Source organism: Aythya marila, assembly GCF_965140915.1.
Source record: "Aythya marila genome assembly, chromosome: 21".
Lineage (NCBI taxonomy): Eukaryota > Metazoa > Chordata > Aves > Anseriformes > Anatidae > Aythya > Aythya marila.
Genome location: NC_139062.1, coordinates 3,433,814 through 3,457,152, shown reverse-complemented (window position 1 = coordinate 3,457,152; position 23,339 = coordinate 3,433,814). Strand labels below are relative to the sequence as shown.

At 45.0% G+C, this 23,339-nt stretch overlaps 1 protein-coding gene across 1 annotated transcript; it reads right to left on the bottom strand.

The window, feature by feature from the left end:
- Nucleotides 1-6,991: 6,991 nt before the first annotated feature.
- SCNN1D (sodium channel epithelial 1 subunit delta) lies at nucleotides 6,992-23,339 on the bottom strand (the record flags this gene model as incomplete). Its single annotated transcript, XM_082776713.1, has 13 exons — nucleotides 23,260-23,339; nucleotides 15,319-15,653; nucleotides 14,237-14,489; nucleotides 12,613-12,806; nucleotides 11,357-11,460; nucleotides 10,777-10,940; nucleotides 10,165-10,263; nucleotides 9,466-9,583; nucleotides 9,226-9,304; nucleotides 8,844-8,901; nucleotides 8,019-8,074; nucleotides 7,644-7,719; nucleotides 6,992-7,405 (listed from the first exon to the last, which is right to left on the bottom strand). Exons 2-13 carry the CDS (start codon nucleotides 15,636-15,638, stop codon nucleotides 6,992-6,994), a joined length of 1,935 nt encoding a protein of 644 aa, XP_082632839.1. The 5' UTR covers nucleotides 15,639-15,653; nucleotides 23,260-23,339.

Genomic DNA, 23,339 nt, shown 5'->3' with positions numbered 1-23,339 from the left:
GCGCTCAGAGTACACCCGTGTGTCTGCAAGTGGAACGAAAAAGAAGCTCCCCTTGGGCTCTGGTAGTTGTCCCCTCGGTTCCAGGGAGCGCCCCTGCTTCCCTCGGGAAGTGCTGCCCCACGTCCTGCTGCAGACGGATCACAGAGTTCAGTCTCTGCACTCTGGGGCTTGAATCCCATCTTTCTCTTGTGGCTTTCTCATTCCTGTTCTCTCCTGAAGCTGCGGGATGCCCAGTGCCAAGTTCTGAGCTCAGTTCCAGGTGTCTGCTATGAGCCTGAAATAGTCCCAGTGACCGTGCTGGAAGTGCTGCAGCTCAGTGGCGGTGCAGAATCCGGTCCCAGGGCCTTCCTTTCTTCCCTAAGCCACAAACCATCTCCTTCCACCACTGTTTAAAGAATTAATGAATATATTATTGGCCCCATCAGCCTTTTCACCCCTGGCAATGCCTTTCGCTGCATCTTCTCCATCATTCCACCCGTCCTGCCTCGAGGACCAGGCTCTGTACCCAGCAAACTGGTTTTCTCCTTTCTCAGCTGCTCAATGCCTGCTCTGAAGCTTTAATCCTTTGCGCTGCTTTTCTTCCTGGTCCAAGTCACCCCGAGGTTACAGGGGCTCCCCCTCGGAGCAGTGCTGCCTTTTGCTGGTGTCACTGCTTTGTTGGCCGCCCTCCTCGTGAGCTGAGCCTGCTTGCTCTGCAATCAGTGGCTGGCTGAGCCCTTCAGCAGGGCAGCACCGTGCATGGTTAGATCACCCCCTGGCATCCAGATCAGTGCTTGAGCGCTCAGGACAGGACAGGGACCAGCATGCAGCCAAGAAGCAGCTTTGCCGCCTGGGTCAGGAACTGGGAGACCCTCTGCGATGAATTCTCTTCGATAATCCCAGCCCATTTTATGCTTCCTGCATCTGTTGAGACGTTTGTCAGAGCTGATGTGGTTCCCCTTGAGTTCTCAATCTTCCAGGCATCTTCCAGGGTACTTCAGAGATCGTGGCAGTGGAGCAGATGTCTCACCACCACCACGGTCCTGCTCTGTTAAGGATCTTCAGCACGATCATCATCTAGCAACGTTTTTCACATGCACAGCAACTTAAAACACCCCAGTCGGTTTCCCAGCTTCTAGGGGAAGTTAGGAATAGGCCTGATCCTTTCTGTAAGCCAAGGAGGACTGGAGACGTGGCTTCCACTTTGGGTCATTTTATTTCACAGTCGGCATGAGTGACTGATGAGAACAAAACAAGAACCGGGTACAGACAGGTCCAGTGAAGCTCAGACTTACTGCTGAAGTACATGAAGTTGAAGCGTGTGTAAATACTGATGCAAAAAGCAGTGTCTTGCAAGACAATTTATTTAACATGTATTGGTACTTTATTTAGATTCAATGTATAAAGCAACTTTGTGCACTTTTCCTACATACAGTATTGGGGGGTTTTATGTTCTTTTGTTATGGATTTTGTGCTGTCTTTTTTAATCAGTGGAATTGTTAAGTATTTAATTTATTATTGATGTGCCCAGAGGACTAGTGCAATTTTTATTCAATACAGTTTGTCTGTATTTAATGTCAGGATTTTTTTGTAGCATTGTTAGGGAATATTTTTCAAAACCTGCCTTTTTTTCCCCCACAGCTCTCCTCTTCCCCCTTCCCCACCCCCCCCTTTTCTCTTCTCTTTTCATTATACAGATGACGAGGCATGAAATGCCTCAAGTTTGTAATATAATCAACCACTTTAGTACATCCTGCAGTTTCTAAAACAACAAAAAAAAAAAGGTTCTTCAGGAAAAAATGCTAAGGAGAGGCACTTCTCACTGGTTTGTGTTTGATTTATTAGATGGGGGCGTGTGTGTGTGCGTGCCTAGAGCTTTGGAGGGGGGGGGAGTGGGGAAGTTGGACATAAACTTTGTTTTCAGCAAAATAAATGGCCAGCTGGGCTACAGGGAAGGCTAGATCTGAACACTCATTTTTTTTTTTCTCCTAGTACAGCTGGATTTGTGTTGTACAATCTCGTTTGAAATACTGAATGCCAAAACTCCTCCTTCTTTCTTTTTCAAAGCGTGCAAAGGTTGTAACTGTGCCAGTAACTTGGCTGCAACCACAGATAAGGTGAGAGGCTTTGCCTTTGTCTCGAAAGCAACATGCCAGGCATTGTCCAAACGCAAAAGGACCCAAACCCTTACCCCAGCCCTGCAGATTCTGTCATCTTTTGAGTTTTTGAGACCTGGGTGAATATTTCCATGCCTGTACTAGCTTTTGTTTGAATTGACCCAAACCCTGTAACCGAGTGCCTGGACAGGTAGGCTGGGTTTGAGTCTTAGAGGCACCTGTCTCTGATTCCCCATGGGACAACTTCAAGTTGCTGGCAAGTTGAAATGATCCCCCCGTGCCATCGAGGGGTGCCTTGGGTGTTTTTAATGTTGTGGTCTCTGAGATGCTCTCCGCACTGTGAAACTCCTTGGAATTGGATGACCTGGTGTCAAACCCTTTTTGTTTAAAGACAAGCTGAGGCTGTGATCAGCATAAAATAGATCAATAACATCTCAGACCAGCACAAATGGCCATTATTTATGCAAGAGAAAACCAGGACCTCCAAAAGAAATGCACTGCTAAGCGATGGCCCAGCGGCCCTACCGCGGCTGTCCTCTGCTGCTGCTGGGCTGCCCCTGCCCCTGCTCCTCTCTCCTCGCTGCCCGAGCATTATTGCTTTCAACCAAAGACAAAACAGAGCAAAGGGACTCAATGTGATTTTTAAACACTTGGTTTGCTGATGACAAACGTCGGTGTGAGTGTGCCTGCGTGCGAGAGCATTTGGTGCTGATGTGTGGAGAAGGGTGGGCAAGGAGGGACCGAGCAGAAGGGAGAGTGGGAGTTTGAAAGAACTTTATTTATTATTTTTTTTTTGAGATTCCAAAATATACAGTGCTGTTTCCATAGGAATGTGATTCATATCGCAGTCTGCCTGCTGGCTCCTCTGCCTTGTAGGGAATTTGGACTGGGGTATGTACCTCGCACGTGGTAGTGGGAGGAAAGGGCAGGCAAATAGTTACGGGGAGGGAAAGAGGGGTAGAGGTGGGAGCCACAATGGTTTTCAGGGCACAAGGAGGACCTTGTGTGTTCCTAGTGCAGGAGCTGAGATGGCTGGAGAGGCTGAAGCAGGAGCATCCCTCCACAACCATCCTGGCTTGCAGCGATGGCCATGGAGGAGCACGTTGAGTTTGTGTCCTCCTGCTCCACTCGCAGACACACTGGAAGTGGCCGGGGAGTTGCCTTCAGGTTGTCCGTGGAGCTGTAGACCTGTCTCAGTCGCTTCCATCCATCCCATCCCTCCGTCAGCACAGGAACATCAGGCTGAGTTCCCCACCCTTGGAGCCCTCGGTGTGACACCTGGGGCTGCTGGATCACAGAGGGCGAGCGAGCCTTTTCCTAGGGCAGGGTGACACAGCCTGGGCTGGGAGCCTTTGGGACGAGACAGCCCAGCCAGCCTCTTGCTGGCCGAGGCTCCCGTACCTTCCTATCTAAACAGCACGGAGAGAAAGTTCTTCAGCCAAGTGAAAGCTGCTACGTGTGGTTGATTAACACGGCTCCGATACACGCCGAACGGCTGGGCTGCTGCACCAGGGGCTGGCACTTGCTGTAAATACGCTGTAACCTATTAACCTCCTTCACTTGCCTGCTTTCAGTACAACTTTGTAACACGTTTTTTAAGTCCCCCTTTCCCTACACAGCCTGTACTGACTGTAACTATGGAACCAGATATTCTGTATGTTATTACCTTTGTACAATTTTAAAACTGTTGCTGTGGTGTCTGCCTTTTTTTCCTCCCTTCTCTTCTATTGTCTCTTGAAACACTGTTAATAAAAATCTAGATGAACTCTTTCCCTCCTCTTTCTCTGGCTTGATTTATTTATGTACGGTTTCTTGCCTTGTTGCCCGTATTAACTGGACCTAGAACACCATCTCTTTTAACCTGTTTTCCTTTCCCACTGCACCCCACAGCTTGAATCTTATGTCAGTGAAGAGAATGCCATGTAACTGCTCTGCTTTTTGTTGGGTTTCCGCGTTTTAATGTGATTTCAGGATGCTTGGGAAGAAGACTGGGGGAAGGTGACAGGCTCACATCACCCCTAATTCTCTTCTGAGTACCTGAGTCGGTTGCTGCTCGCTGTGCTACGAGCTCTGCTGCTGACTGCCCTGTGAAAGGAGACCTTGCACTAGGTGAAAAATCTGCATTCTGCACATGGACCACTCGTTCCCCTGTATCACTGCAATCCTTCCCCCTGGGTTTCTCTCATCCCATGTGCCTGTGGCAGAAAAATAAAAAGAAAAGAAAGAGTGGCCTGGCCTCATGATTTCTATCATACCTAGTGTGGAAAACAGGTACAGAATAAAGAAGTGCTGTTAAGAGCTTCGTGTTTTCCTGTGGAGGGACAATCAGATCCCTATAAATAGAAATTAATGGATCAGGGTAGGCTCATGAACTCAATGAAGGACTTAAATAGGAAGGACACCTTGAAACCAGGAGCACTGCAGTCATTTAAGGCACTTACGGAAGAGCTGCATGGTCTTGCAGCAAAATTATAAGCACAGGGGTTTAGAGAGACTTGGCCCGCTGCCTGCCCTGTTCTTGTGCCATCCTTTTTTTCTTACTGCATTTCTCTTTCTTGTCTAAAATGGACACTGTACAGAGATACAAGCCTCACAAGGATAAATACACGGAAGACCAAAAGGTAATTACTGAAGTCCAGAGCTGCAAAAGACTTCCTTTCTCCTTCGTTACTGACTGTGGATTAAATGCTCAAGCATCTTAAAAATCCAGGGCTAATACTTCACCCTGTAGCAGGATTCATATAAGTGGAGTCAGGTCTGAGTGTTGCCATGTACTGGGGGAGAGGAGCCTCAGTGAGCCTTTACAGTGACAATTTTCTCCTCATAACTCGAGAAAAAGAGCTTTCCTTCCCCAGGAAGGGAGCACACAGGAGTCCGCTTTTGCTTAGGGGGAACAGAAGGAATCAGAAGGCCCAGGTTGGCCAAGTTGGCTGTGTGGCAGGCACAAAATCAGGCCTTTCCTCAGCATTTCTGTGCCTGAAAATCAACAGGCCCTGGTTACAGCCTAGCTGGTGGTAACGGCCATGGCAGAAGCCTGAAGGGAGTCATTCTTGAGGCCCTTTGGGCCTGCGCTTTCCATACAGTGAAGGAGCCAACCCTCACCTCCCACAGTGCCCACCCAGGACCTGGGGAGGACACTGGTGTGGGGAAGGGGTCCCTGACCCACAGAAGGACCTGTCCTCTCCTCCTGCAGCAAGGACACGGCTGCAGAAACACTTTCTGCATCGCTGTGCTGATGACAGACGCCGTGCCTCGGAGCTATGCAGCTCCTAGCAGCCCTGGGCCTGCCCTCCCAGGCGCTCTCCAGGCCATGTCTGCTGGCAGCCAGAGGTACAAAAGATCTCTGAGAGCCTCCAGGCGGCCACACCGCTGGAGGTGAGTGCCTGGGATCTCTGGATCTCTCCCTTATCTTGTCCCCTGTGGCTACAGGGGTTCATCTCCAGGTGAAAACGAGCTCAGAAACGGTGGCAGAAACTGTCCTAGAACATCGGGCAGCCAATGTACGAGCACAGATGTCACTAATGGGATGCGGGTGCCTAATTATCTCTGGAATTGCAGGGTAAATCTGAAACCTTTCCTGCATCAAGGGAGGTTTGGTCACAGAGCCACGGCTGGGACACCTGAACCCTTTGCCTTCCCTGGGGCTTTGGGCTGGGCTTTGCGTCAGCTGCCACGGGGAGCTGTTATTACCCGATAGTGCCCTTCAGCGGGTGGGTGTTTTGTTCCAGAACAGGGGGACTGGCGTTGTACCGGCCCCAAACAGGCACTCAGAGGTCTGGCTGCCAAAACAGAAGCCAAAGACAATGAGTAAATCCCCTCACGTTCACCCTGGCTTCTCCAGAAAGCCAGCACCAAGCCCGTTGGCCCCAGTCACAGGACGCTGCGCTGTGGCACAACAAGAGACCTTCGCATTTCAGAGCAGCAAAAAGAAAACCAAACTAAATCTCCAGTCATGGTCTGTACTCAGAGCACTTTATTATGTAAAAAAAAAAAAAAAAAAAAAGTTACAAAACAAAGCTCGTTGATTGTTTGTCAATTCTTGTCTTCTGCAGAAAGTCATAACAAGATTGTAACAGACTAAAACGCTTCTGTGCAAATGTCATCATCAAAAATAAATATGTTATTTTATGTACACATAAGTTACTGTCAAATATTAACATTAAAACAGCTCTGTTTACAAATTGGCTGCAGTAAAAATGCAGCATTGTTTTGATCTTCTAAATAATTCAGATGCTTCTTCTGTGACAGAAAAAAGTCATCGACCCCGTTTCTTCTAATTCCTCTCCTCTGTGACAGCGAGTCTCGCTTGAAATAATCTGGGCTCAGTCTGAAAGCATTCTGTGCATGGTGCTCAAAATGCAACAGCAGTAGGACAAGGACAGAGGTGTCTTGAAGGCGAAGCTGTGATCAGAGCAGGCTCTTGTTACTGCATCCTCTGCCATCCTCAAGGCACCGCTGGCTGATAGGAGCACACGCTCCTTAGCCTCTGCTGGAAATCTCTCCATTAGAAGGCAGGCTGACTTTCCTCTTGAGTATATTTGTGAAATGCAGATGGGCTTGTCTAATGCCACAGGCTGATTTCCTCATAAGGGTTTAAAAGTTAGAAGCTATGAATAGGCTTTTATGAGGACAGGATGACTGCCCAGAGAGCAGAAGTAGAGTTCTCCCCTCCCCAGATACTCATTAAGAACAAAAGAACATCGCATGATGCCTGTATCCAGGACACAGGGATGGTTTAATAACGAACCCGTAGCAGCTGGAAGATTCCTAAGCTCCCAGTGTGGTGTTTCGGTGCTCACAGATGGTGGATCCAGAACATTTCTGTTTGCAGCCTTTCTGATGGCACCTGAGCATTAGGGAGCTCCACGTCTCCCACTCCTCTGGGCACACAAGCCTTAGTGATTTAGCTCCGTTTCCAAAGAGCTGTCCTTAATATATCTAAATCCATTAAGCACCACATCTGGGTGGCTCTCTGGCATCTCCACTTTGCTGGAGAGGGGGTGAAGATGCAGGTCACTGTTGCTGTCCATGGCAATAGTCACTCCAGAAGGGTGAGTATGAGCAGGATCAGCCCCTTTGCCAGCTTCTTCTTGCACAACACGGTAGTTTTCTAGGGTCAAGCTCATGTTAGGGATGGAAGGAATGCGAGCTACTTCTAATGTCTTCCTTGACCAGACCCTCTGATAGCAGAAGAGGAGAGACAAGACCAGTGTGTCTATGAGCAGCTCAAACATTTCCACTACAGATAACACTGAGGATCCAAACCAGAGACTCCATTGGCTTCCCATGCTGGACAGAAGCAAATTATCCTGTGGAAAGGATCAAAAGACCACATTTACCAAACACGGAATTATTGCATGTTACCAGCAGATCTGTCAGCTATTTGTCATCTGTGTGACTGTGTAAACTATGAAATTTTCAAGTTTATTCCTCAAGAAGAAATCCCACCCATCCTGGGGGCTGTAAATAATCCTCCCTCCAACCATACACAGTACATGATAATTAATAAGAGGTAAAAATGTTTTGAGCTGATCTAGTGCAACCTACTGAGAGTAAAGGAGACTCGTTCACAGACTGGTAGTAGAGCTGCTTGTAGAAGATAGTCACCTTGGCGATGTCCTTCCTGCGTTGGAGAAAAGGAGCAGTTAGCAAGGTGCCCACACCTAGCTAAGTTAGTTAGTGGGCTAAGTTAGTTAGTGGGCTAACTGTAAGTTTCCCCACTTGCTCAAGCTTTCCTCCTGAGTTTAACATTAGCTTGGGAAATCAGGTTAGAAAAAGGTTACAGAAGTGACTGTCTTACAGTGTTGTGAGGAAAGATGGCATATTTATCGGAGGAACCTGTGCATTTTTCTCTTGTCCTCTAGAGTTCTCTAAGGATGAAGATAATCCACAGTTTTAATAATACCTTTCTCAGTAACTAACCTGTTGCTAGTAGAGTTATATCCATTCTGATGCCTTAGAGCTTGGCGGACCCAGTCCTGCAACAGATACATGTATGTTACTGGCAATCTTCTGAATTTTGGTGTGTTTAATATTGTGTAAAGGTAGATTTCATAAGCAATAAAATGGGTATTGCTAATAATGAAAAAGGATGTAGTTAATTGGTTAATGGCATATGGTAGTAGCTGTGGAGTAATAGCTATCTATATTTACCAGACAGCAAGGGGATACACACTGATATTTTAGGTGTATTTAATATTTTGATTCTTAAATTCCGCCTTTAATGGCAACCCCACTAAATCACTTCCTTTTTAAAAATGTATTGGCTGCATTTACACCTGATTGTAATCTATTTCACATAAATTAATTACCTGGTCATACAGCCTGAATGCCCATTTAGCATTAGAGCATAAGAAATAGCAAGAGGTCATCTACTGACTCACAGAGTTTCCATTGCAGCCTGCAGGATCTCACAAACAGCAACGCGTGAGTGATTATACCACAACACCCACTGGAAGCAGAAAGTCCTTATCACCGTTTTGGAGGTGGGAACTCAGGCAGTGAGCTGAATTCTTTTCAGGTCACAAGGAAATTCGGATCAGAACTGGAGCTGAATTTGCCTCTCCAGACTCTCAGTCTGACATCTCAGCTATGGAGGCATTACACTGTGCTCAGGTCTTGGACTACTTTGCTTTATTTGCCTCTTCCTTTGCTGCTGCCCAGGTCTTTGTGTTCATCCTTAATGTGCCCGCAAACATACTAGATACAGCTTCACCTCTAAACTAAGCCATTGTCTGTATGGATTACCTGAGACTTTGCTGATGGCCATTTAGCTGTCCCAGCAGACACCTTGTACAGCGATTCCCTGTTAAGATAAAAATGGAGATTATAATCACTACAATTCTTGGCGTTTAAAAGTGAAGGAGTTCAACAAGCCGACTGTTTGCCCAAAGCAGAAATACTAGGAGCTGATCTTGAGGACCCTGGAAAAAGCTTTGTAAATCAGCTTAGAAAACAAAACCAGAGGTTGGCTGAGAACTGTTTGGATTGGGAAAAAAAAAACTAGAACACTTTGAAAATCCCGGAACTCCTCTTTGATGTGGTCAAAACCAAGGTATTTGATATTTTGCTTTAAACTTCTCTCTATTTTGAATGCTGGCACTTATTGTGCTCTGCTCTTGTGACCTACCGGCAAGGCTTGGGGCACTGGTCAAAACAATTCAGGTGATGATTTCTGAGTCTGTTGTAAAGCTGGTAAAAGCAGTGACCTGGTGGAAAAAATGAGAGAAACACACTCAGACATTTCCTCAGGAAATGGAAGGCATCTACAGAGTGGAAGGGCAGCAATCTAAGGAGCCGTGTAAGCTGTGACTGTGCCAGGGAGGCGTTCCCTGCTGGCAAGGACAGGACAGAAGTGTTTTGCTCTTACCCCACGCAGGTTGCTTGTTGTAGTTACAGTACTCAGCACCGGGAGGCAGTGGGTAGTAGTAATAGCCACAGCCACATTTTCGAACCATTATGTGCTGAAAGCAGGAATGCAGACAAGCCTGGAAAAAAATAATGATAAAAAAATGGATAAGACAGAAATTCCCCAAACCTTCAGACCATTGTGTGCAGCTGCTAGGAGATGTACAGATTTCATGACTGCAAAAAAGATGCCAGCCATTACTAGGGCAAGCTGAGGCAAAAGGTCTTCACTTTTCACTCCACGACTTTCCTTCTGAGAACATCATGGAACCCAGTGAGACAGATCTCTTTCTGATTATGTCCTGTAACATCTCAGTTAAACAGCCCAAGCATCCAGAGCCAGGAGCAACTACTTACAAAATCAAAAACCTGATGGCCCAAGAACATCCTCCCTGAACAGGACCTCCCAGCCTTGGCTGGTTCACTGCCTCATCTCCCCTGTGCCACAAGGAGGGGAGAGCCCCAGTATCCCCTGCTCAGTGAAACACATTCCCAGCTCTAACACCATGTTTGTGAGCTACTTTTGGATGGCATAAATCACTGTTATCTCCAGCAGTGATCCTACTGATTTGTAAAAGCTCTCTGGAGAGTAAGTTACGGATTTTTTGGTATTTATCTGCTCTGAGTAAGCTGGGGCCTCAGCCAGCCACTCTGACAATACCTGCAGGGTGTAGGAGTTGTTGTACAGGAGTTTAACGTTCACATCACTGCCATCAGTCGTGCATTTCCCATAATTGCCACCCAGGCGATTCACCTCATCCTGTGGACACAGAAAAGAGGCCTGAGTGATTAGAAGCTTTAATTGGCCCTAGCCATTACCATCTAAACTTAACTGTATGGAGCACCATATATATCAAGGACAGAAAGTAAGCTTATATATATATATATTTGGTCAGTCACTATGGCTCAGCTGACAAGCAGTAACTCATCACATCAACATAACCCAATCACTTTTGGATGTTTGTTCTCATCCTTATAGGCACATGAAGCCCCTTGTGTGGAGGTACACCAAGGTGTAGGAGCCTCAGTGTAAAAACAATTCAGTCTTCCCAATGTACTGAGGACCAAAAGGTCACTTGTACAGTTGGAATAATTTTGTTTTACCTATGGGAACCTGAGCACAGTGAAGAAAGAAAATGGGCTTACATGCAGAGTCAAAGAAGTGAACAACAGAGCCTCACAAGCCCATTGTGTGAGTCAGTCACAGTTCGTCTCCTCGCAACTTTCTGCCATCAGAAGGAAAAGAAATAATGCTCTTGAGCAAGTGACTAACCTGCTGAATGCCTATGGTGGTTGCAATGCCTGGTCTGATGTCAAAGCCTTCGTGCTCAAGGAATGGTGTCTGATTGTGGTTGTGTATCATCACTTTCACACCTGCTACTGTAGACAGGAGTGGGATGTGATCCTTCTGCTCTGCTCGCAGGATAAGGGAAAGTCCTGTAAACCACAGAAAAGGGAAGCTTGTAACAATTTATTTGGGGTTGAAATAGGAACGTCACCACGTCTTGAATTCTCAGCACTGATGAAATTGCTCTTAGCTCACAGAAGACACACTGGTTTTCCTTAGAGACCTGGTGAATGGTCGGGTAGATGTTGAACCAGCCTACTCCAAAACTGTAATAATGTTCTGCCTGAAACCCGGGACATCATTCTGCATGCTATAGTTATGTAACTAGCTGATACGGCCATCATATACTTGTGGCTAGTGAAGCACCAAATACAGCACATAATTCGTGCTACCAGACTAGAAGGGAGGGCTATATATCAGTAAGACGTTTATAGAAGACAGATATTTAATTCATAGTCAAATTACATTCACTTTACCTCATCCCACCCTTTGTCAAGTAACATACCATAAGGAATTCCTGGTTTTGTTGCTGTCCAAAAGGAGTCTGTTCCCTTGCTGTTAAAAGTATAGCAGCTTCCGAAGACTGGGTGGTGAAAGTGAACATAGTCACTGAAACCAAGAGAAATTTTGATAGGTGTTATTACAAGTGTAAGAATGCCTTTATTTCTACAAAGCATGTGTTTTGTGTATAGGGGGTGTGTGTATGTACAGGGGTGCTTATAGGAAAGAATTACTAATTCACCAAAAAAACAGGAAAAATTAGCTGCTCAGAGATTCACTGCTTGCAGGTTACAGCCAGAGTGGCAAATACAGGAGTCAAATTCAGAGATCTGACCTGTGTTTCCTTCTACCAGACAGTTTCAGTTGTTTCCTGCCTGTCCCAAAATCCAGGCAGGCTGAAACACGAGACCAATTCTGTGTTCTGAACACAGAATCACAGAATGGTTTGGGTGGGAAGGGACCTTAAATATCATCTAATTCCAACTCTCCTGCTATGGCCAGGGACACCTCCCACTAAATCAGGTTGCTCAAGGACAACCTGTCCTTAAAAACTCCTAGGGATGGGGCATCCGATCACTAAGACAAAGAGTTTCTCTCTCCTTGTACACTTAAAACTTATACCACTTAGGGTCATGATGAACTTCCGTGGCCAAGTCAGCCATAGGCATGAAGAAATTAGAAACTACAATTTCGCTTTTGTGCTAGGCAGCAGGCCCACTTTGCCTCAAGGCACAAAAGGGTGCAGAAAGACCATCTGACCCTGTTGGCATTACCTGAGTCCTCCTGGCATAAAGGTTAAGAGCAATCCTTGTGCTCAAGGGCCAAGTCACATGGTAAGAGCAATGAGAGCCTTATTCTTCCCATTCTCTCCCCACTTTTTGTTGTTCCAGTAAAAACAGTCCCCACTTTTACACTCCTTTCCACCCATGCAGGCAATCATTCACTATATATTATCATCCAATACAGTCAGCACACCCCTGTACTAGTGAAGTCTCAGTTCCTGCTGAATTTCCCTTAGGCTTTTTTGACAGCCTAATACACTCACTACCAATCATAGAGGCAACTCATGGGGCAACGCCAGTTTCTAGGTTCCTAGCTCTGTTCTTTCATCACGAGAGGCGGCTCTTTCTTTGAGTCAGGTCTCCACCAAGAGATGAGTCTGGCAGTTTGCCACGAGATGCGATGCCTCACCCTACAGGCTCAGTTTCAAGTCCTTGAGTTTTGCTGAAATTGCAGTCAGCACCTCAGGAAGCAACATACCTGGGCCTGCAGGGCTCCCCATCATACTGGCAGGAGTAGACCATATCTTCTATCTGCTCCTCGTGATCAGAGATGTTGATTATAACCGGCAGCTGGGACATGATATTCATGTAGTGAAACCTGTACCATTCAAGAATTGCATCCATCCCAGATGAATAGGTCTTGTAAAAGCAGTTCCCACCTGTGGCATTGCACTGGGAAAAAAGAAGAGAGGAACCATTCAGCATAACCAGGCCATGACAGCTTGAGGGTGACAGAGATCAGGGGGCAAAGGCAATGCCACACATAAGGATGTGGGGAACCCCTATTTTTCCAGAAAATGAAGTGTCTGAGCACTTTAGCTATGTGATAAGCACCTTCTCTCCCTGAGGCTAGATTAGGTGTGCTCCTTCATCTCAGTGGTCTCAGTGGGGAAAAGAGACAGATGAGAGCAGAGAAGCAAACTCAAGTACGTCGGGAGAAAGAAGGAGAGGGGTGGCAGGAATTCTCTACAACCCATGAATCATGGACCAAGTCCTGAGACGCTTTCTTTGTTCTTACTCAGGCCTTAGACAGGTGAACACCCACAGGTTCTGGTGAAAGTGTGCTTGGTGAAGGACCTCAGGAGAGGGCAGGGCGATAATCATCAGGCAAAAATTGCTGGCCTTTCAAGCCACATCAATTTCTCTCTCAGAGCTGTTGCTCTTAGGTCTGTGCTAATTCTGTTCATGAGATGAAGGAGTTGAAGCATTCATGTTATTCACCAAAGTAACAAATACCCATTTACGGTATTCATTGTCTTGATTATTTATTGTCATGTCTTGTGTTATCCGTGACAATTCTAGTGCCCCAGTACCACAGCATTTAGACACTGAGGAAATTCTTGTTGTTTTAGATGGGCTCTTAATTCTCTGTTATTTCTGGGCTCACCTGCTAAGTGTAGATGTTTTGTATCATTTTAGAAAGGGGTACAATGATTCCCACAGCCTATTGCTACCTTTCTGTACCAAATTCATTTCTGCCAGAGGGATTTTACAGGTGGGTGAGTTGTGTAATGCCACTGAAGTTTTTATTGCTTCACTTGACAAGAACCATGGCAATCAGCACAAAATGATGATGATATAGGGATGGACTCCTCCTCAAATATCCTCCGAGCTGTCATTACACAGCACTAAAACTACTTATTTTTTTCACTGACTTGTTGAATGTACCTGGTGAGATCTCTGTCAGGGCCCTGAATGTCCCTATAGACTTTAACAGCCCTGAGCAGCCTCACCTGGGGCCTCCACCTGGGGCCAGGAGCCCATTTAAGCTCAGCTTGGGGCCTTCAGGCCCTCTTTGGGGGATGCTGTAGGACTGCTGGTCTCCATTGAGACCACAGCTATGTCCCTGCCTCATCACGGGCCTTGTTGACCCAGACCCTGACTTGTGGACAAGCCTCCTGACCTCGAACCTGCCTCATCACTGGGATCTCAGCCATGAGCTGGATTTTGGTCAAAGCTGGCCATCGTCTTTGTGCTCTCCTCACTCAGGTAAGGTGTGATGGGGCCCTGTAAGAGATGTCCCTGCCCTGCTGGCCTTGGCTTCTCTCTAAATCTGCCCTTTTTGGGAACAGATTCATATCTTTAAGATGACACACACTTACCAGCCTGAAGCCCACGTGGGACTGTCTCTTTCCTGTCTTATTGTTGAGCTCAGTTGTTCTCAGTAGTGAGAAGTTTTGGCTCAGTTTGAAGCTGGATCTGCTGAGGTTTCCTGTGCTTGACAAGTCTCTCATGTGGATGTTTTTCTCGTTCATGTGGAACAAGCTGGCTGTTGTGTTGATGCCGTATAGAAAAGCAATAGATTCCTCTGCCATGCGATCCAACTGAACCAAGTGTTCACTGACCAGCTCAAATCTGTGAGGACCAGAAACATTTGCTAGGTGTGAATATTTATGCTTCTTTGAGACAAAAGCACTTAATGTGCCTCATAGTAACTACAAAATGCTGTTCTCCTGGTCTCTGCAGACCTTGATGTCTGCCTGAGAAAAGGTATCAATTGTGCTGCTGTGCTCAGCATGTCTAATTTCATTGAGTTAATTTATTAGGAGCTCCAGCAGCTGCATTTCCAGTTTCTGGGTCCTCCACTGAAAACCTCAAAGTTTGCTGTCGTGCAACATCAGCTGCACAAACAGGCCCTCCTGTCAGCCAATTACTTAATTGTTTCTGAGGAAATTACACAATTCCTTCAACATCTTGATAAATTGCCACTACTGTATGAGCCTTGTTTGACAAACATACTCCGAAAGACTTCAACAGAAGGTTTATTGTTTCGTTAAAGTCCTTCGCCTGAACAAAAAAAAAGGGGCAGAGTCAGCATTAGTGTGCGTCACTCTAGTGATCTGTGATTTAGCTATGAATAAATACATGCAGTAACTATGTATTTTGGGGAAGGACTATTTTTATCAAAGCATGAAATCAGTTAGCACTCGAACCAGGTGTCGAGGCAGAGTTCTCCTGATCCTGAATCAGTGCATCAGATAAACAGCTACATACTGTTGCCCAATTCCAAACAAGATCTGGTCTGAAAACCAGTTTGGAAATAAATCCTTCTGCATCTCACGGGGCCTTTCTACTGCCCACCCTGCCTGGATCAGCAGCAAAGCTCCTCCAGGCTTCACTCAGTCACCTTCTAGGCCCTTGTAACTAAAGACAGGGTTATAGCCAAGGGGAAAAAACACGTTACCTGTATGGGTCCAGATTGCAGATAGTGATTGCTGGAAACATCTTGGGCTCGGAATGCATGGACATGGTCAGGACAACCGGGTAGGCCCAGTACTGACTGAACATAAGTGCAAATTGCCAGTACAACATGCCGAAGCTGGCAAGTAAAAGCAGAGTCCAAAAAGCTGTTTTCATCTTGTTGCTGTCTGAGCACACAAGGCGGATGGTGCCATGGATTGTGGTGTTCTTGCAGAAGAACTCAAACATGTCCTTGAAGGAATCATAGAACTCGATCAAGCCTTCTTTTCTCTCTTCCTCCTCTCTTGCCACTTCCTGCTCCATCCTTTAGGTCTGTTTCTGTTCAACAAGAAGGAAAGAAAATAATAGCTTGTGAGAAAGACCATGGTTGATCTGTGGACCTGTTCAAACAGGGTGTGAATGAGTTTATTAGCAAAAAGCTGAAAACAGCTATGAGCTGGCCTTTGTCCCTCTTCACCGAGTTTGAATATCAGGGAGTAGCAAAACTCAAATGTTCTGCATGCTGCTGCCTATGTACCTTCAAGTGATTTTATCACACGCACTATGACATCTCTGTTAGTGTGGATATGCAAAGTTAATGTGACTAATACCCAAGCTGCTGAGAAGTCTTCAGCCAAAGCAGTGTGCAGCTTGCTTCTTTCTAAGAATACTGAGGACCAACACTTAATTCTGAAAAATCTACTCCCATTTATTAATTGACATGCAACTAATTCCTTAATATAAGTAAATTGCTGGTGAAACATGCTGGGCTAGGAAGCTTGAAATTGTCTCAGAATGAGCAGTATGGCTTCATCCTTATGTCAGGGAATCAAAGGATAAATCCAGCTTTCAAGTGTGTGGAAGGGAGAAATTAGGACTGGTTTTGAACTATTGCATGGTCTGACATTCTGTAGAGTGGAAGTGAATGGGATTAATGTCTGCTATTCCTGAAATACAGCCACTTCCGAGATGAAATACAGTACGTATTTCATAGCTCAAATGAGTACAATCAGATCTTCAGGAAAAGAAGTGGAGGGAAACTCCTCAGCTGAAACCACAGAGGGAATTAACCAAATTGGGATGTGGATAGAGCATTGCAGCTCCTACTTAAAATTAAATGCTCTTCGGTTGTTTCTGAAGACCACAGTAACATTAATTACTGCCATTAGAAATTTTGCCATTACCTCTTACATAAATACTTTCTTCCAAGAATCTACAAATCTCTTCATAAAGGGGGTCTTCTCTTTATCTCTGTTTTACAGGTGTGAAAATGAGGAACAGAAATTGAACATCATCCAAGAGTGGCATAACTGGAAATCAAAATACACATCTGCTTCGTCATGGTAAGTAAAAAGTCTGTTATGCTACGCTAGATTATCTCAGAATTTCTGCTGATGAAAGTGAATGTTATTTATGCTCGTGTGCTTTAGTCAGCATGGACTGATGGAATCTTCCCAGGTTTCAGTACCGGCTTGGACATAGGATTTATGTTGACATACTTCCACTTAGTGAACATGACATCAAGTCCTGTAATATGTGAGTTTCCAACATGACAGCACACTATGAATCATCCTGCTTATTATGCTATTAAGAGAAGTTTTTGCTGATTGCAACACTTCGCTCCAACCTTAACTCCAAATAACAATCTGTTAAGTACACTGTTAACAGAGTTTGAAGTCAAGAAATGCGCACACAAATAACTAAAGCATGGTTCAAAGTGGGCTCTGCAATAGTGAAACAAATACTCAAGACCCAAGATCTCAGTGAAGGGTCCGAAGTGTTTGGGGTTGTCTCAGCCTGAGGAGCCAGTGAGGGTACCCCAGGTCTGCTGATAAACGCTGATGCCCTGACCTTCAGTGCCTTCATCCTCAACTAGACCTCTCCATGTCAAAACACGGTTTTATCGCAAAGGTTCTTGGACTAGGATGCTTCAAATGAAATACCATCTTAAGCTATTGAGAAAGTCCCTTCTGTGTATTTTTCACGTCAGAAAGATTAGGAATAATCATGTAATACTGAATTGCACTTCAGAAAGCTGTACATCAGATCAGCTTTATGACAAACAGCACACAAGTGTATTATCTGACAAGGAAACCCTGCTTATTACCAGTTATTTTCCCCAAAGACCGTGACAGATCCATGTTTTTATTTTCTGAGCTATCATTTCACAATAATAACACAAAATTCACTCAAGGGCATATGAATCTGCTGTATGCGTTAAAATTAATCATGACATTATTTTTCAGTTTTCTTAAAATACTTGTGAACAAATACAGAAAGCTCAAGCAAAGTGACATATATAAATATAAAAGGCATGAACAATTAAAAGAATGCGTTATAAAGAACTGAAGTGGGAGATGAGAATTTCCCCTTTTGCTACGGGGAAATACTGTTTTTTTGCATTGTGCTGATATGGTTGATCTTCTATTCCCCCATAGACTACCCAGAGCCATAGTTTTGAGTCACTAGCTACAAATTTTACCAGCCAGAATTACAGCTGAAGGCTTCCATCTGAGTGCTTCTTTGGTCAAAAGGATTATCTGTGGCAAACTAGAAATGAATCCATGGTAGTCTTGCTACCACTAATTGCTACACATTTTTTGTTGGATTAAATTTTTAGGCTAAATTATGCATTCAACTTTTATCTTATTCAATATTTTCTTTCTAATTTTATTTGAATAAAAATAAATGAAAACAAGTCTACAGTGTATTTTAAGAAATATATTGGATGAGCCCTTGAATATTTACAGTGGTTTAAGATGGAAATGAAAACTGTAAGACGAAAATGGGAAAATGAAATTTGTTACTGTAATAATCTTACTACAGCCAGCCTTGCTCTAATGAGAAAAAGAATTAAAGGTAATATTTACCAAAAATGAATGGTAAATCTGTCACTTTTTCTATGTATAACTTGGAATCTTAAAAACAAAACAAAAACAAACAAAAACCAAACTGTAAGCTTTCAAACCATAGCTTTCAGGGGCAGTGCAGTTCCTACAGATTCTGATTTGGCTCTTGAGGCTATGGCTAGCTAGTTCATACCATTTGAAAACATTCTTAAAGTAGCTAAAGTGGAAAACCTTATGGCAATCTTTCAAAATGCACATGTACAGGCAACAGAACATCCTCTCTCCACCGGTTTCCCAGGCGAGCCTACCACTAATTCATTTACCATTGCAATTGCAGTCAAGGACTTAACAAAACAGTGAACAGTTGACTGTCTTGTCTGTGGTAAGTGCCTGGAGAGAGGCTGCAGGTTATAGAGCCTGTGGAAGTGAGAAAGCAATGGCAGACAGGTATATGTTCATCTGTTATCACAGCAACGCAATGCTCAGCACATTAAACACCTACACGCACATCATGTAGTCAAACATTTAACCTTGTATATATCTGTATCTATAAATAAATCATACATCTATACAGAAACATACAGTAAAACAATGAAGTCCAAATTCCAAAAACATCTCTACTGTACCTTGGCAGGAGCTCTATGTTTTAGAGTAGGCACTAAGCTCGGCCTTCAGCTTTTTCCTGGACAGAAGACAAGTCTCGGTCCCAAGCTTTGGCTGCCTTTTCTAACTGAAGATATGCTGGAGCTATCCAGCCTATATGGATCAAATTGATGACATCAAAAGGGGCAGGTCTTAAAAAACAAATCATGGGAATTATTCAAAGCATGATCCAGGGAATAATAGGAAGTGAATGAACTGGACAAACAAGTTAACATTAAGGTTACACTTGAGTTAAGGTTGGTATGACTGGGGGGGATGGGGGTGATCCTTTTTTTTTAATGGCCAGAACAGTTTTTTAGCCATAATTTCTATAAATATCTAGTGAAGTAGTCATGGAAGCTGGAAGGTTCTTCCTGCTCTGAGCTTCCCTATCAAGGAATGAGCTTTCTGCCTTCTTTCCATGGTTTCCGGAGGCTTGCATGATCACTAGTAATTGAAGCCATTAGGGTTTCTATATGTGTGCTTCAGGAATTACATACCTAGGTGTAATCTGAAATGATCAGCTACCCGGTCTGTGTAAGGCGCACGTGGCAGTGGATTTCTTCCTGCTTCTCCAAAACTATTGCTCACCTGTAGTGGGTTCTCCCACATCTGTCAAAAACTCAGCTCTTTGGATGGTGGGACTTGAATGGACTCAATCTGAGCTATCAATCATGATAATTGATTTAAAACAGGGCACCCTGCTTTTGTAATACCGCTTAGTTAAGACTTGTAAAAGTCTTTAGTAAAATTATTTGGTATTCTGAAACTTCCTAAAACAAACAAAACCCCTTGATTTACTTGCATAATTAATACTGACATCTGCCCAGCTGGAAGACAGCTCTGGGTTGGTTTTGCAAGGAGCTTGTTATAAAATATCAAATACTCTGGATATGGATAATGTTTAGAGCTCCAAATCTGACCTGCGGAGCTTCTGCCTGCCTTTCAAAATCACCTAGTAAATGGGTTTTCTGTTACACTGGAAATTGTGAGATACTTTTAGCTGCAAAATAAAAGATAATTTGAAATTTCTTGTGAAATTGAATTCAAAAAGGGAGACAAGGATCAGGAAAGACTGAGAAAATACTCCTGTTTTTGATTAATTTAAATCCTTGTATGGTCTCTTTACATTTTTAACAATTGTTTTGTGTGGGTTCGATTTTAGAAAAACATAACATTAAAAACATTCATCTCAATGCTAAGAGAATGTTCTAAAAGAATTAAACAGCTGCTATTAATGTCTTTGCCCTCTTCTGTACTAAAAGGAAATTTCGCAAAACCATTTGGAAAATGTTTTAGATTTTGAAAAAGCCAGTACTTTAGGGTGTAAAAAGCAAACTTGAAATTAAAAAGAAATCTATTTGGCTCTAAAGTTAACAGTTACAATAGAGCCACTTGTCACTGATTGATGAAGCCGTTAAATTATCGTTAAAAATCTCCGAACACTGAAAACCTACTTCTGTCATCTTCATTTATTCGTCCCCCACCCTTCTTTCTCTCCTTTTATATTGTGTAATAGCAAAAGGCAACAATAAATCCTTGACAATGGAATTATTGCACAACGAGCGCACAAGGCAAATTCTGTTGCTTCATTATGGCTGCAGGCCTCGGTGTAGGGATTGCCTGGCCGCACATCCGAACAATGCCTTCTGAGCCAGCCATGAGATTTTCCTGCAGGAAACGAAGAACTGGATGTGCAGACACGGCTGTCCCTCGAGCAAGAGGCCCTTTCTGTTTGCCCTCACTCATTTGTCATCCCATGACCTGAACTGCAGGGCGAAGGGAAGAAAACTCTTGGGCTGGTTCAAAGCTGGTGTTTCTATCCGAAATCCAGAAATGGATACTGTAAATAACACTCGTGACGCAGTCCTTTAGTGCTGCAGAGAAAGACTATGCTGTAATTACTTCCAGTGGGACAGAAAATCTGTTAGTGCTTGTATGCTGTAAGAGGGAAGGAGAACGTGTGTGCTCACCACCCCTTTGCGAGGTTGGGCTTTGCTTGAGGTGTTATAGCTACTGCCCAACTCCATGCTCCCAACCCTTGGTTCTGCACCCATCTTGTGGATTGCTGAAACAGGAGTGAAAATGAGACCGCACAGAAGAAGCCCTTGAATACGTGCCTATCTCCGTATCAGCACCTGCTCGGAGTAACACAAGAGGTACAAAGAATGTCCTGCAGGCAGAGAGAGACTGCAGCTATTTCACGTGGACAGGGAGATAATCAGTGAATTGATGGTCCTTGTGGAATGGGCTTAGGCACTTACAGAAATCTACACTTGGATGATTTTTTTGTTTATTTTTGAATATTTCCTGACAGCTGGTGCTGGAATTTTTGTTCTCTGTCGAGTAAACCCTTCTCATTGCCCTTGTTGGATACAAGCAGATGAACAGTGCAGCTAGCAGCCAGCATGCAGAGCATTTTGGGGGGGAAACTGCCCCTTACTAGATGTGCTGTTACAGGCCGGAGTTGTAAAAATAAATAAAAGATTAAAATATATATATATTAATAGTAAAGTCTCAGAGATTGAACAGGGGAGTGTAGTGATGATCTCTAGCTTGAGTCCCTCCTGCTGTGTCTGGCTGGCCCTCCAGAGCTCAAATAGCATTGTCCACCCTCCCTTTAAATGTCTGGAATGACATGCCACAGTGTCTGAACTTGTAAGAGCAAGGAGTTGCAGTGAGGTCTGAGCACACGGGTGTGAGTGCTTTCCTTAATCATGGAAATGACCCCCCTTGATCCCTCCCCAAGGTACTTTGCTGTGACCCCACAGCTCAGAGAAGCCAACCTGGAGCTGTCCTCCCATAGGAACCTGAGGACACTCCAACAGCTTGGTCACGGACTTCCCCAGTTGGCCAAAAGCTGCTTGAGCTGAGAGGCATAAAACAAACCAGCAAACTGAAATGATGGATCCAACCCCCCTGCTCCTAGCAGCTCTCCTTGCTGCCACACCATGCTGTAAACTTCACTGTAATTTGCTGTCCACTAACTGCACAAACCGTCCTTCAGTTATTAACTTTCTCCCTTGCTGCACTTGTTTCGTGTTACTGTGCTCTCTCACACTTAAGTGTTTCATTACTTTCTGTTCTTTTTCCTGAACTTGCCTGTGTCTGGCAGAGATTCCCACTGCTTTCCCTGCCGCAGTCGTCAGCCTCAGCTGAGCAAAGCAGCCCCTGGCACCCGTGTCCTCTGGGAGCAGGAGGGTGCTGGAGCAGATCCTGCACCCTCCTGCCTCCAGCAGGCTTTGTAAGTCTAAAGTTCATCTTGATTTTTTTAGAGAATCAGGCTTTACTCACGTCACTTGCTCCTGCATGGGTGGTGTTTGATATCCTGGAGTGCCCCAGGTACTCTCTCAAGCCATCTTCCCACATTTTCCCTCATTGCAGAGGACCCGGCATACCAACCCGGCTTTCCCCACGCCGGGATCAGTGTGACTTGCCTCCTCCTGTTTTGTGGAAACTCCCTCAGAAGGCTTTCTTCATGGCCACTGGACGAGCCAGTCTATTCCTCCTCCCACTCACGGGCGGACAAACTCCTGTGGGCAACTCTAGCAGAAGGAAACTCCCAGCATTTCCTCCTTGTCTTCTTGGTTGGCTGCGCCGCGTATGGGCTTGAGCTGGCACGCACTGGGCTCTGCCTCCTGCCTTTGCTCCTGGCTCTTCCTAGGCAGAAGCACGTTGTCTTTCTGGACACAAAATTGGTCTCTGCTGCCCTCCTGGATAAGGGAGCAGTGCTCGGAGATATTATGGGAGTGCTGACAGCTTGTCCAGCCCCACGCAAGAGGCAGAACAATGGCAGTCCCTGCCCTGGAGAGCTTTTGAATATTGCTTAATGTCTCCTGATCCTGCCCCGAATGTTCCCATACTGACCCTGTTTTTCAGATGCTTTCCTCACCTCTGGGTATTTCAACTGAAGCTCTCTATTCACCAAAATCTCTTCAGAGAACCCCAGCGTTCATTGTTTTACCTGTGTGATGCTTTGAGCAGTGGCTAAGGGGATCTATATCTTGAAACCACAGGGAGCTCTGCCTGCAGGAACAGAATAGCATTGGCGTACCTCAGCTTCCCTTCTGCGCTGGTTTGCATCCAGCCAAGGCAGTGTCAAGTGCTGCAGAGGCTGCCAAACCTGCTCAAGGCAGTAGGTGAGTGCTCCTTAACCTGTGCTGAGCTCCCTGGTGCTCCGGTTTTGTCACCAGCAGCGCCTGAGTTAGCAAGGCTGAAGCTAGCTGGAACATCCCTACAAAACCCAGAAGTCAGAGCAGCGAGCACATGCGTGTTCTGCTAGTCACCAGCCATTTAAACGTTCCCTAATTACACCCCTCGTTATGAAAAGGCCCCACGTAAACCCTGCTTTTCATTAAGCCTCCACCAGAGGCGCTTACAGTCAAAAATGCAGCTTCAGAAGCAAAATCTTGCTCGCTCCCAGTATGACCAAGCATTCATTTCCACTCACTCACCTGTCTGAGTAAGACGTCTGTAGCTGCTCCTGTCATCCCTCTGGGATAGTACCTGCTCTTTCTTTTCCTTCCTGTTCTCT